General features: G+C 48.7%; 1 protein-coding gene across 2 annotated transcripts in view; it reads right to left on the bottom strand.

Moving 5' to 3' along the window:
- Positions 1-6,998: 6,998 nt before the first annotated feature.
- The window catches only part of OTOA (otoancorin), a 56,961-nt gene continuing 50,569 nt past the window's right edge, over positions 6,999-13,390 (bottom strand). For both annotated transcript variants that reach the window (XM_087449201.1, XM_004442708.3), the window contains exons 25-28: positions 13,205-13,341; positions 12,616-12,713; positions 9,405-9,600; positions 6,999-7,108 (exon numbers count right to left, since the gene is read on the bottom strand). In XM_087449201.1, coding sequence (XP_087305327.1) covers positions 7,038-7,108; positions 9,405-9,600; positions 12,616-12,713; positions 13,205-13,341 — 502 coding nt within the window. In that variant the 3' untranslated portion in view covers positions 6,999-7,037. The remainder of the gene's footprint in view (positions 7,109-9,404; positions 9,601-12,615; positions 12,714-13,204; positions 13,342-13,390) is intronic.

Here is a 13,390-nt window from a genome sequence, read left to right as displayed (position 1 = left end):
CTTATGTAACAGATATTTCGTATATCTATAAGCTGCACTGCTCCCTAAGAAAGGTGGGCTGTGTGAACAGAGAAGACTTTGTTCTGCTGGACGTCCAGAGGAACCTGTCAACAACTTTGGGAGTAGAAGTCAGAAAGAACTAAAATTCTCTGCAAAGTAGACAGAGAAAGAATTGAAAACCCAGAGGAAGATAACAGACAATGACGCTGTGCATTGCAAAACTGAAGAATGCTGTTAAGAGAGAGCAAGAGCAAGACAGAGGATCCCTCAGCACTGAGAGAGCTGAGGATGCACAGAAATGCCTGACGGGTTGGTCACTTAGCTATTCGTTGTGAGATGTGCAATGCAAATCCCATTTTGGTCTCCCCAGTGGACTCATTGGCAAAGTCTAGGCTGCTGTATTAGCTATCTTGTGCTGCATAACAAATTACCCCAAAACTTAGCAGCTTAAAACAACACACATTTATTATCTCACAGTTTCTCTGGGTCAGGAATTTGAGCATGGATTAGCTGGGCCCTCTGCTTCAGAGTCTCTCACAGGTTGCCATCAAGGTGTCAGCCAGGTCTCATCTCAAGGCTAGACTTGGGAAGGATCGGCTTCCAAACTCACTCACGTGGTTGTTGGAAGGATTTAGTTCCTCATAAGCTGCTGGCAGAGGCCGCCCTCAGATCCTTGCCATGTGGGCCTCTCCATAAGGCAGTTTACAACATGGCAGCTTGATTTATCAGAGCGAGCAAGAGTGTGCCAGGAAGAAGGAAGTCCCAGCCTTTTCTAAACTCATCTCAGGGTGACAACTCATCACTTTTGCTGTCTTCTACTGACTAAAAACAAGTCAGTGGGCCCAGCCCACACTCAGGGGAGTGAGTTACACAAGAGTGTGAATACAGGAGGTGGGGATCATTGGGGGCCATCTTGGAAGTTGCCCACCACAATTACCCACTACTGCTTTGGTGGGAATGAATTATTTGAGGAGATTCACACCTGGGGCAATGAGGGGCCTAAAGAGCATACAATTAGGAGGAGCCCAGAGGCTGTGATTCACTGGGAATTCACAGAAACCCAAGTGAGGCTTTCGTTTTCCTTGGCCATGGAATTGGGAGCTCCTCACAGGCTGGATAGACTCAGCTGACAACCCGATGAATTTCACAGCTGTATCCAGGTCTTTAACTGCAGGTGCAGGGCCCAGCTAGCTATTTCTGAGCCAGAAGTAAAAGGTATGCATCCTCATGACATCAATAACAAACTTGATCAGATCCAATAGGGCAGCATTCATTGACCTGATTCAGGCAACACTGGAAGTGGAGGACCACCTCAAATCAGAGGGACGTTGGAGAAACTTCTCTGGGATTCCACTTGCAGCCTTTGGAGGGTGTGTTCTTGATATCACATATTTTAAATGGACCCATCAGGAAATGGATGGCTCCCTCAAAAGGGGTGAAAGAAGACAGTTTAATGAAGAGATTATCACAGAGGTGTGGGCAGGGTTAAGAGAAAACAAAGGATGTGAAGTACCCTGGAATGGTCAACAGTGGGGAGCCCTTGCCACTCAGGTCTGAAAGGAAAGGGGAGAGACAGGCTTCTGGAACCCAGAGAGAGCTGTAGCTTTAAGAAAGAGCTGCCCAACAGGAACTGTGGCCTTTGAGGAGGAACACAGCCACTGCCACCCCTCAGGCTGGCAGGAAGGGAGCCAAGACCCTCCAGTCTCCTGCTGGGCCCCTTTGGCAAATTGCAGCTGGAAGCCAGAGGCAGAGGAGCCTCACCAGGCTGCCAGGGCACAGTGGAGGTGAGAGACGTCGTCGACAGTGCATCTGGAAGGACAAGTAGAAAGTATCCAAAACATCAACCAAAAGCCAGGCAGCTTGATCTGAGCCTTTAAAAAGTACAGAAGTCATAGAAAGTCTCCTGGGAATCAGCAGACATCGCAGGCCTCAGAAGCCTGTATTTCAACCAGCATGGAGAAACACAAAATAGCTTTTAAAATAAAGGTCTTCTCTGGAAGGGACAAGGCATGCATGCCTGGCAGTATGCTTGGGAGGATTGAAGTGCCCACCGTCACCCCCACTCGGCTGCGTCCCCCTAGAGAGGATTCCCCAGAGCCTGGACTAAGGCCAACCTCGGGCCCACTGGAAGAAGCTACAACTACCCCAAACGAGAGCCAGGATTTGGAAGTGCAGTGCCAGGCACTGGAGAGAAGGTTTTCGAGCATGCCACAAGGATGCTGCAAGAGTGTCGGGCCTAGGGGGGAGGTGGGGAGTGAAGAACCTTAACAGCATGTTTACAGGGATCACTGTCGGGGGTCAGCATCACTGCATATTGTCCCCAAGCTTCCATTCTTTCATTTCTATAGCCAAGTACTTGACAAGACCAGTGTGGGTGTTTGATTATGGGGACAGTCATGGACTAAACACCAACAAAGAGAAAAGCCCCCGCATCTGGGAGAAGACCGGAAAGGCCTTTATGAGAAGTCATATGACAAGGCGCTGCTGGATGCTGCTTAGAAAGTCAGACTTGACGAGAGCAGGCTGCTGTGTAAGCAAACCCAGATTCTACAGGAGAACTAAAGGCACCTCCCCTGCACCCCAGAATTCTTGCCCAGCATGATGCTAAATCAGAAGGAAGAAAAGCAAGAGACATATTGGCTGTCCTGAGGGGACAGGAAGCATGAACCCAGTTGGACAAGCAGATCAGCATCCAGACTTGGGTACCTGGAGTCAGTCAGGTATGACTCAGCCCCCTGAGGCCAAATTCCCAACAAGGAAGGCCCCCGGAGGGTGCGAGGAGCAAATCTCCTACCTCCATGAGAGTCATCTCCTGAAGAAGTCTAGGGCTCAAGGCAAAAACCTTGAACACTATTTTGCCATTTTATCATCTGTGTATAAAGACAGTTTTCAAAAACAGGGCCCTGTAGCCAGACACCAGACACTCAGATGCATCTGGGCCAAACTCAGGGTAAAGCTTGGGCTGTTAGGACCCTGTGAAGCCAAAGTGTCCATACCCTGTTTGTTCTGGTTATGGAGAGGATGGCACTTTGTGATCAGCTACACCCAAAATAAAAAACAATCTGCAGACACCCAAAAATTAAGAAAATTAAGCAGGGAAGTGAAGTCATCCAAAACAGGTGTAAGTATCAGAAAATCCAACTTAAATTTGTTCATGTAACTAACTGAATGGTCCAGAAGCAGAGCTGCAGGTATGGTTTGATTTAGCCTCCAAAAACTTTTACCAGAACCCAGTTTTTCTCACATCATTTTTTAACTCCATTCTTCTCATTCCACTTCTTAATTCCACTCCTTCAAACAGCTTCTCTTCTCACGATTTCAAGATGGCTGACCAGTTCATGTCCAGAAGGAAAGAGGGGTCTCTCTTTCTCTAGTCCAACAGTTGAACAAAAATCCAGGGCCTGGCTTTCATTGGTCCATCCCTGAATCAATCACTGTGGCCTGGGGAATGGGATATGCCGATTGCTTTAAGTGAATCAGAGCCCAGCGCTGGGGCTGAGGGTGGGATTAATCCCACCTAATCCACATGAGTGAGTCCCAGAGGGATATTTGCCCAAAGGAAATTCACAGTATTGCAGGGAAGGAGGAATTGATGCTAAGTCACCATAAATGACAAATGCATGACAAAGTCACATAGCAAAAGGCTTAGATGTATAATCCTAATAAAGGGGGTAATCTGAAGGGTTAGGAACAGTCGTCTAGCCCCCTACACACAGGAGTATTCCAGGGGCTCTCAGAGACTGCAGGGAACTCCTCAGGGCCAGAGTTCTCCTGGGAAATGACAGCCTCTCCCTCCAGATTTCATCAGCATATATCTAGTCTGCCTCATAGAAGACCAGGATGGAGATGAAGGCAAATAAGGTCTTCACTTGCCGGCAAGCTGCAAATATCTCCAAGGATCAGACAAGCCCATGTTCCCCCCCCCCCTTTTTTTTTTTGTGAGGAGCATCAGCCCTGAGCTAACATCCGATGCCAATCCTCTCTTTTTTTGCTGAGGAAGATCGGCCCTGAGCTAACATCCATGCCCATCTTCCTCCACTTTATATGGGATGCCGCCACAGCATGGCTTGACAAGCGGTGCGTCAGTGCGCGCCCGGGATCTGAACCCGCGAACCCTGGGCCGCCGATGTGGAGCACATGCACTTAACCGCTGTGCCACTGGGCCGGCCCCAGCCCATGTCCCTTTCTGAAACAACAGTAACAGGGGCAGTGAAGGCAGAGAGGTGTAAAACGAACCTCCTGTGGTGGCTGAGAGCCCCAGGACTCAGTGGACGTCTGCATGGATTTGTAGAGAGGGCACTCACTTCAAGACACATACTTTACAGAAGTCTCACCGAGACACTGTGTGGCCTGGCCATTCTACAGCACCTAGCTTTTTATTACACATATGTTTCATACGGGGGCAATATAGATGTTTTTAAAGGCCCTCAGGAGGCAAAGATGGGCAAGAACTTTTAAGGACTAAGAAATACCTAATATTGAATATTAAGTTGTTTACTGTGTTGTCACCCTCTTCCATGACAGCATTATTTCAGGAAAGCCAGGTAAAGACACACACACCCCCCAAGACACAGCCACCTCTCCTCGGCAGTACAGCCCCTCTCTGCAGCTGTGGCTGAACCCCTGGGTACCAGGGCTGGAGAGAATAACTTAATTCTGACTCCCAATGGATGGTAGACAGAAGTTGTGGGAAGACTTCCAGCCCCCATCAAGCCGGGCTCAGTGTCTGGAGTGGGCCTGAAGGTGGGGGCTCTGCAGAAGGATCTAGCTGGAGCGATATTCAAAATATTTAGTAACCAGGATGGTATAGGTCCTGAGCAATCAGAACCATGGCTAGCACACTGTGACCTGCATGCAAGTGACGGTGATTCCTGCATCCAGTTGGGGGACGTTGTAGAAGATGGAGGCTGGGAATCCAACAGCAGGGTTGACATTGAAAGGTGAACGGGAGCAGCACCCGGAAGCGTGACCCGCTGCTTTCCCACGTGCAAAGGACTGCACATTTCAACTGGAGACCCCGGGGGTCCTGCAGGGCATAAGCTACATTTGTCCTCCTGCCTGAGGCAATCCCCAATTATATGAGCTGTGAGGCAAGCTGGCCTCCTGCCAGAGGAGGAGGTGAAGGGATTTACAGAATCTCTCTCTGATCTGACTTATTGGAGAAGTTGAAGGACACCCATCCAGGAGGCAGCCTAGTGGGAGATAAAAAGTCAGGATGCAAATCCTTCCGATCTGATAGGCCTTACACAAGAGTTCCTTAATGTCTCTTGGGCTCAGTCCCCTCACCTGGAAAATGGTAATTAGAACAGCATCCACCCGGCAGGGTCGTGATGACAATGACCTGAGCTAATGACACAGGTGGAGCCCTTAGAGCAGTGCCTGATGCAGAGTTGGCCTCCAGAACAGGAGCCATTATTGTCATCCCAGACAGGAGAAACGATGTAGGAATTAAATCAAAAACGAAGGAGCAGGAGGAAAGGTGAGACCCCAAAGCTACATGACATGGACAGTGTGAAGTCTGACTCAGAGGAAAGTGGTTTTTTTGTTGTCGCTCAGGATAATCCAAAGCAGGAAGAAAGTGGGAATCCTGAGCAAGTCCAAGGCCTTTCCGACGGGACTCTGTGCAGACACCTTCTCATCCAGCATCCTTCTCATCAAGCATCCCTCGCCAAGCCACGCGTCTGGCCCCACTAGACCAGGGGCTGGAGTTGCATAATAAGATAAATGGTCTGCGCTTGAGAAGCAGCATTAGCTGCCAACTCCCCACCAGGAAGAAAGAAAACCAAATCAGACCCTAAATAACACCTGCAGGGCCACACGTTCCACATGCTGGTCTTTTAATTTTCTATGATAACCATGCGTGACATCTGAAAATCCGCCAGTCTCTGACACACCTACCCACGCTGCTGTTTAAGATCCACCCACCTCTTAGGGAACACCAGAGATATCTGGAAACTCAAGCAGGCCTTCCTTCTTATCTCCAGATGAGATGTCTACTGTGGATGTGTAACCAGGAAGAGAACACAGGACATGCTGGTGGCAGAACAGAAGTGTCCAGGATACCTAACCACCTAAGGGAAGCCACGCGAAACAACTTTGCTGTCTTTGAAAAGGCGTAACACCTACGAGGTGGCAAAGCACCACAGCTGTCCCCCTTCCTGACCCGAAGGCCAAGGGCATCCTGTGACTTTCCAGAAGTAACTCCATCCCAGCCTCCAAAAGGATTGGGCCAGTGGGCTGAGTTTGCTCTGCCGTGCCATAATCACATGGGTGACTGACTTATACGATGTGTTTTCTTTTATTGCAACCCAGCCCCAGAGCCCAGAGCAACTTAAAACAAGAAGAGCCACCACCACCACCAAAAAAGGAATATTTTGAAAGCTTAACTGATCACTCCACAGCCATTCATTCAGCTGACTCCCAAGGAAATGGAAGGCATCTGGAAAATGTATTTAAAAATTGATTTAACATTGAACCATGTTAAATGTTTTAATTTCCAAGCAATGCAATGCCCACCAAAACATCAATTAGCCCCAGCAATCGGGCAGGAATATTGGCTTCTGTTGAGGGATTCATTTATTTTAGTTTTGCTAAGTACCTAAGTATCTAGCTCCGAGGAAGAGAATTTAAGTCAGAGTAGAAACCAGACCAGGCCCTGGCTGAAATGGTGCCTCTGTCTGCACCCACCGCTCCCTGGCATCTCTCTCTAGAGGGAGGGCAGTAACTTGTACCTAAGGTCCTCATGCTGATGACAGAAGACATCCATCTGTCCCACAGCTTCTCTGTCTCCAAGTTGGAAAACAGGAAAGGCTGCAATGAGACAGACAACGGCTCCCTGCTGAGGACACAAGCCAGCTTAAGAATTTGCAAGATCATTTTTAATAATTATTCTTCCTCTTGGTGCCTTTTAAATTTCAAGGCTCCAGAGTCTCCCTGCCCTCGTTGGGGCTCTGGATCCGGGTAGGGGTCTCCCGCAGACCGAAGCAGCCTCTGTCTCCACGTGCCTTGGGCACTGAAGGGCGACGCGTGCCCGCTGCTCACCACACGAGCTTGGGCGTTAGAACCAGCAGGGGGCAGCCAAGCCAAAGCCCCCGGGAGATGGAAGCTCCTAAAAGGAAACAAGGCAAGAGTGCACTGAGGTCTCAGCAGCCGTGGAGGGGGGATGCATCGTACCCGACCCCCTGAGGCTCCCCTGGAACCACTCACTTGATCTCGCTGCACCTTGGTTTGCTCATCTCTTAAATGGGAATAATGACCCCAAAGGAGGAGTGAGAATTAAATGAGATTGTGTGAATCAGCAAGTACCAGAGTTGCCTTTAGCATAACAGTCAGCTGGGGAGATTGTTAAAAATGCAAATTCAGGGGTCCTCCACAGGAGACTCTGCTTCAGCAAGTCTGGGACAAGGCCCAGGCGTCTGTATTTTAAGCCTCAGTCCCAGGGGATTGGGATAATGAAGCAAGTTTAGGAAATAAGCCATTAAGGGCCTGGCCCACAGGAAGGGTTCAGCCAAGTCAGCCCCACTCAGGCCTGTGGGGTGAGGGGAGAGCATCTGGCATCCTGCCTGGCTGGGGACCTGTGGGCACACCTTTTTAAAGGGCCCTCCCCACTTTCTGACACTGCCGGTTCAAGGGAAAACAGATTGGGCCTCTCTGCGGGGGATTTGGCAACACCCACCAAAACCACAAACACACACACCCTCTGACCCAGCAATCCCACTCTGAAGACTTCATCCGGCAGACAAACTTGAACAGATGCAAAGTATACAAGGTCACTCACTGCAACATTGTTTGTAACAGCAAAAAAATAGAAACAACTGAATTGTTCGTCAGCAGAGATCTGGTTAAATATGGTTATGGCGTAGCCAGAAAACCACCAATTACACGGCTCCTGTGTGCAGATATGGAACTGTCTCCAAGGTATGTTGTTAGGAGAGAAACGCAAGGTGCAGAACAAAGGGTATAATAAGCTTTTGTAAAAATGCAGAGAGAATCTATGGATATGCATAGCACAAGAAGCTGGCAACATTGGTTGCCTCTGGAGTAGGGAACTGGGTGACTAGGGGACAGGGGACAGAGGGAGAGGTTTCACTGCACACCTTTTCAGATCTTACATATTTTGAACATGTGCATTATTTATTGTGTATATTACACAATATACACAAAACACTACCATTTTAAAATAATTTTTAAACATATGCATATTATATTTCAATGAAAAGTTTTAAAAATAATAATAGTAATCAAAGGGTATGGCTCCTGTTTGTAAGTACCACCTCTGGCCACTTGTGGCTGCAGAAATTGGGAATCCCCCAATTTGCCATCATCCCCAGGGGAAGGCTGGGGCTGACCTGGGGACGTTCGAGTCAGGAAAAGGGAGAGTGGAGGTTTTAGGTAAGCATCGAGTTCTCTTTGCTCTCTGGGTGTCTGCACACGCTGTTCTCTACCCGGGACACTCTCCACCTGGCTGAGTCCATCTTCTCCCCAGCTTGGGCTGCAGCTCAGACATCACTGTCTTCAGGTGGTTTCCATGGCCGTTTGCCGCCCCATCCCCCCAGCCTAGGTCAGCTGCCTCTCCTACGTGTTCCCTCTGTGCCTGTGTTCCCCCATCACAGCACCAGTCACATTGGCTCACGCTCGCCTGGGTACGTGTGTCTTCCCTCACTCCCATGCTCCACTGAGTGAGGACAGAGGACACATGCTGGCCATTCACAGCTGTCTCCCCAGAGCCTAGCACCACGCTTAGTCCAAAGATGGTGCTCACTAATGACTCCTGGTGCTCACTAAAGACAGGAGTTACGCAAAAGTGGGAGAGGGAGGGGAAGGAGGAGAGGAGGAAGAAAGGCAAGAAGGAAGAAAGGGAAGGAAAGCCACGCCCCCCACTGCCCCTCCTCAGCTCAGTTACCATCACCTCCCTCTGCATCTTTCCTTCCCTGGTCTTCTCAGATCTGAAATCTTCCCGTTCATTTACAAGAGAGCCTTACCTGTCTTGCGCGCCTCTGTATTCCCAGCCCCTACCGCAGGCTTGGCACATCGTAGGTGCCCACTATATACTGATTGGATTTATTAATTAATACTGGACAGTGAGAAGGAGGGAGCATGCAAAGGAACCACTGAGATGAATTTAGTCCTGAGAGATTCTGATTCAATGGGTTCTGGGTGGGGTTCGCGAACCGGCGGTTTTTAAAAGCTCCCAAGGGGGACTTGCAAGTGCAGCCGGAGTTGAGAGTCATTTATATACAGCTTGTAGAGACTCTGGATTTTTCTGTGAAGGCAGAATCTCCAATGACTGTCAGAGATCCCATCCTGAATCTTAGGAACCTTCCCGCCCCAGCCCCAGCAGGGCGGACCAAGGGACAGAGAAGCGGGCAGGGGTGGAGGACGGGGCAGGAGGCTGGCCCGCTCACCTGGGGGAGAACGGGAGGAGGGGGTCCGGATGGGGCGGGCGCTCGGGGACGCGTCCAGCCAGGAGCGAGTCTTGGCGCCATCTAGTGCCCGCTGGAGGCTCTGCAGCTGCAACATGCTGAGCTGCCGGCGCTGAGCTGGGGTCACGGCCGCGGCGTTCTCGGGGCCCAGGGCGGCGATCTGCTCCGCGGACAGCTCCTGCAGGGGGGCAGGGGCAGGGGGCAGCGCCCTCAGGGCCGCCCCTCCGCGGGTTTCCCAGACCTCAGTCACCCGCCCAGGGCCCGCACAACTTTGCCCTATGCATGTGCCATTTGTGCTCTTTGGGATTTTTCCTTAAAATCAGATCACTCTTTCACTACTGAAATAAATTTATTTTTTAAATAGAAATTTCCAAAAATATAAAACTGGGATGACTCACCATCAGTAATCGTTAAAAATAAGCCAAAAGAAATAAAACAACATTATTGAATTCTAGCTAGATGGCCAACATCTGAACTGGAGGCCTCTTTAAAAAGAAAAAGAAAAAAGAGGGCATTTTAAAAGTGTTAAAGACATTTTAGCTCCAAATTGAGACTTCCCCCTTGAAGTAATCAGTATTAAAGGAGAGTTGAACGAGTCGTGATTTTCTCACGGTGTGACTTAACGTTTAATGCAATACGAGGCACTTCCCCAATGCTTCAAGGCCCCCACCTGAGAAACGCTGCTGTGGAGGAGAAAACACAAGCCTAAAGGCCAAAGGCCTGAATCTGAGCCCCAGCTTTGCCACATACTAGCTGTGTGACCTTGGGCAAGTTACATAGCCTCTCTGGGCTTTTGGACTAGAGGCAGGATGGCACAGAGAACTCATCTCCTATGCGGATTCTGATCCTTTGCTATGACTGCCTGAACACCATAGGGGTGAGTCCTGTTGGGGCTCAGAGGAGGAAAGGTATGGCGATCTATTAGTGATGTCTGCCATGGACACCGGGAGTGGGAAAGCTGCCATGCACACACTGTCTTTGAGGACCCTGAATAAGATGTTTTCTGAAGTTGCTTCCAGCGTAGAGGACTTGGTGACTAGCTGCAGTGGGTCTGGAATGAGATGGGATGGCAGGGGCCTCTAGAGTCATCCTGCTTATTTTCAAAGAGCCCCAAAGATTCCGAGATAGAGGGTTATGTTCCTTCACCCCTTCCTCCTCTCTCCTTCACCCTCTTCTTCTTTCCTGTCTAGGCAGATGCTTCCCTGAATCGTGTCATTCCCCTGCTTAGAACCTGTCCCTGCCCCCACTCCAGGACACAGTTCCAGCTCCTGAACGTGGCAATGAGGCCTTCAAGCTCTGGGTCCTGCCCACCTCTCCAGCAGCCTCCCCCGGGCACTCTTCACTGCAGAAAGAGCATCCATATTTGTAGACCCCAGGAGGAAGCACCTTTGCCATGCTCTTCCTTCTGCTGGAACACTGTTCCTCCCTCTCCACTAGCTAACCTGTCCTGCGAGATTCCGCATCACCTCCTCCCTCTCACCACACACACACACACACACACACACACACACAGAGTATAGCTGCTCTTCTGGCTTACATCTTAACATCTACCATTAACACGGAGTCTGCATTATGAAAATGATCTATTTTTCCAGCATTGTTGACATGCAACCCAGAAGCCAGATTCAATCTCTAGGCCTAATGCACTGTGTTTTAAAAGATAAATTCAAAGTGGTTGCCAACATTTAATTATCAGGATATTCACATGAAAATGGAGACTTCTGGATTCTTCAAAAAAAAAAAAAAAAACAAAATAAGGATAGAGCAATACTGTGCCCACACTGTCACACTGCATTAATGTGCCAGAGATGAGAAGCAGCTTCCTCATTTAGACAGGGCTCTCCAGTTCACCTTGGTCCCTACCCAGGCCACTGCACTCCTGTATGTTACCTTCCGAGCCCCTGAAGGCACTGTGTTGTACCCCATCACTGGTGCATCCCCAGGTGCACCTAGGCTGGAGCCTACACCCTAACACCTAGGCTGGAGCCTACTGCAATGTAGGCAGTCAATAGGAATTTCTGGAATAGATAACTACCTGAACAAAGCAGCAGCCACAAAGTATACTCAAAACAAGACCAGGAGAAAGTGCTCAGCATCCAGGACCAAGCTACCTATCCCATGCAGAGCCCCCTAGAGGGGACGCCCAATAGCCGTAAGGACTATGTATTTCCCCCAAACAGCTATTGCGCCTGCTCTGTGCTGGGAACTGTCCTGGGTGCTGAAGTGGTTCAAGGTTGGCTGTCTTGAAATGAACCAATGATGTGGCACCATGGGTGTTTGTCTAGCCTCGTTTGCGTGTCTTATCCAGTTGTGGTGGACAGAATGTGTTCCCAACTTACCCAGCAAGCAAGAACACCAGTTCATTCCTCATCAGAGCAGACCGTCCCCACCAAACGCTCTCCTAATCTGTCACATGGACGGGAAGCCAGATCCTCTCACTGGACTCCCTGCTTCCCTAACTTCAGGTGATCCAATTCCACGCTCTCAACTGTTTCCATAGCAGTTTATCACCTGTCTTGTTGTGGTTTTCTTAATATTTTTCTTTAAATCAACTAAAATATTTTTACTTAAATTTATTTTAAAAGGAAATGTTATCCAGGCTCACAATCCCTCATCTGCAATTCTGAAATCCAAAGAAGTCTGAAAACTGAAAGTTTTTCCCGAAGTTTAAGACAAACGTATTTGCCAGCAAAACCTCACCTGAATTGGTGTGAGGCCATTTATAGTCTCTATTTATTACAATTAGTGTGACTTGTCACAGATTTCTTCACAGAAATATTAATGTGTTTGCTTACGAGGTGCTTCCTCCAGACGCTGTTACGTAGTGTAGATGCACGGAATGATCTTTCTAAAATCTGGAAAATTCTGAATTCTGAAATATATCTGTCCCCAAAGGTTTTAGATAAGGAAATATGAAGCCATCATACCATCATAAGTAGAAAATCAGTACCACTTGCTATGAAGAGATGGAATCAGAAAAAAATTAAATTGAAACATAAATTAAAGTTTTAAGAAAAAAAAAACCACCTAAAATTATCTTGTGACCCATCCACTGTTGGCACACAGCTCTTCTCTGGCCCTGTCAGCAGAAGCCTGGTTACAAGCCCCTAGAACCCAAGGCCTGTCAACTGCTTCCCTGTGCGATTCGAAATGGGGTCAGGCTCCCATTCTCCTTGAGGGACTGAGTACCTACTTTGAATATCTCATCAGGAAGGCATTTGATTGCTGATGGCTGGAAATATGGCATCAAATCCTTGTCAAGCATTTGGAGCTCTTCCTTAGTTAATCCAGCTGGGGAGAAAAAGGAATCACAAGGGTTTAGCTCATGCCGTCGGAACTCCGCTTGTTTTATTAATGGTGCTGCATAATGTACAGATCCGCGTGTTCTAGGCAAGCCCCACTCCTTACAAAAGGCCCTGAAAATCACACTGGGGAATCAAGTTCCTTAATCAACTTGGGGAAAAAAAAAGTGGGTCACATTAGCCCTGATTGATCTCCTACAAGGAAATGTGTGCCCAGAAGGAGCTTCACTTTACACAGTTTCAGATTGTGTACAAACCTATTTAGGAGCCAACTAAATCACATTTTAAACCACTTTAAAGTGCACAAGAATCACCAAGAGAGCTCGGTTAAAAAGCAAATTTGCAGACCCCACCCTCTGCGACTTCAAGTCGTGAAATCCAGGATCTCCTGTAACTCTATAGACATTTGCTACACATGGCCTCGGATTCTTTTATTTTTTTGTTTTTGTCCCCAGTTTTAAGACTCAAAGTGCCTCTTACCTGCAATGGTCCCAAGCTCCTGCAAGACAGAGCTGGACCACTCAGTGGGATTCCCAAACACAACTTCTGCCTTCCTCTTAAACTCAGCCAAGACTTGGATGCTGCAGAGCAGGGTCCCGATTCTGGCCACCACCACTCTGGTTAAGAGGGAGGGATATAGTGTGAGCCTGGGAGACTCTCTAGCCA

The sequence above is a fragment of the Ceratotherium simum genome, chromosome 26 (genome assembly GCF_057802395.1).
Source record: "Ceratotherium simum simum isolate JZ-2026a chromosome 26, ASM5780239v1, whole genome shotgun sequence".
Taxonomy (NCBI): Eukaryota; Metazoa; Chordata; class Mammalia; order Perissodactyla; family Rhinocerotidae; genus Ceratotherium; species Ceratotherium simum.
Note: the sequence above shows the minus strand (reverse complement) of the source record. Positions and strands in the feature narration are given on the sequence as shown.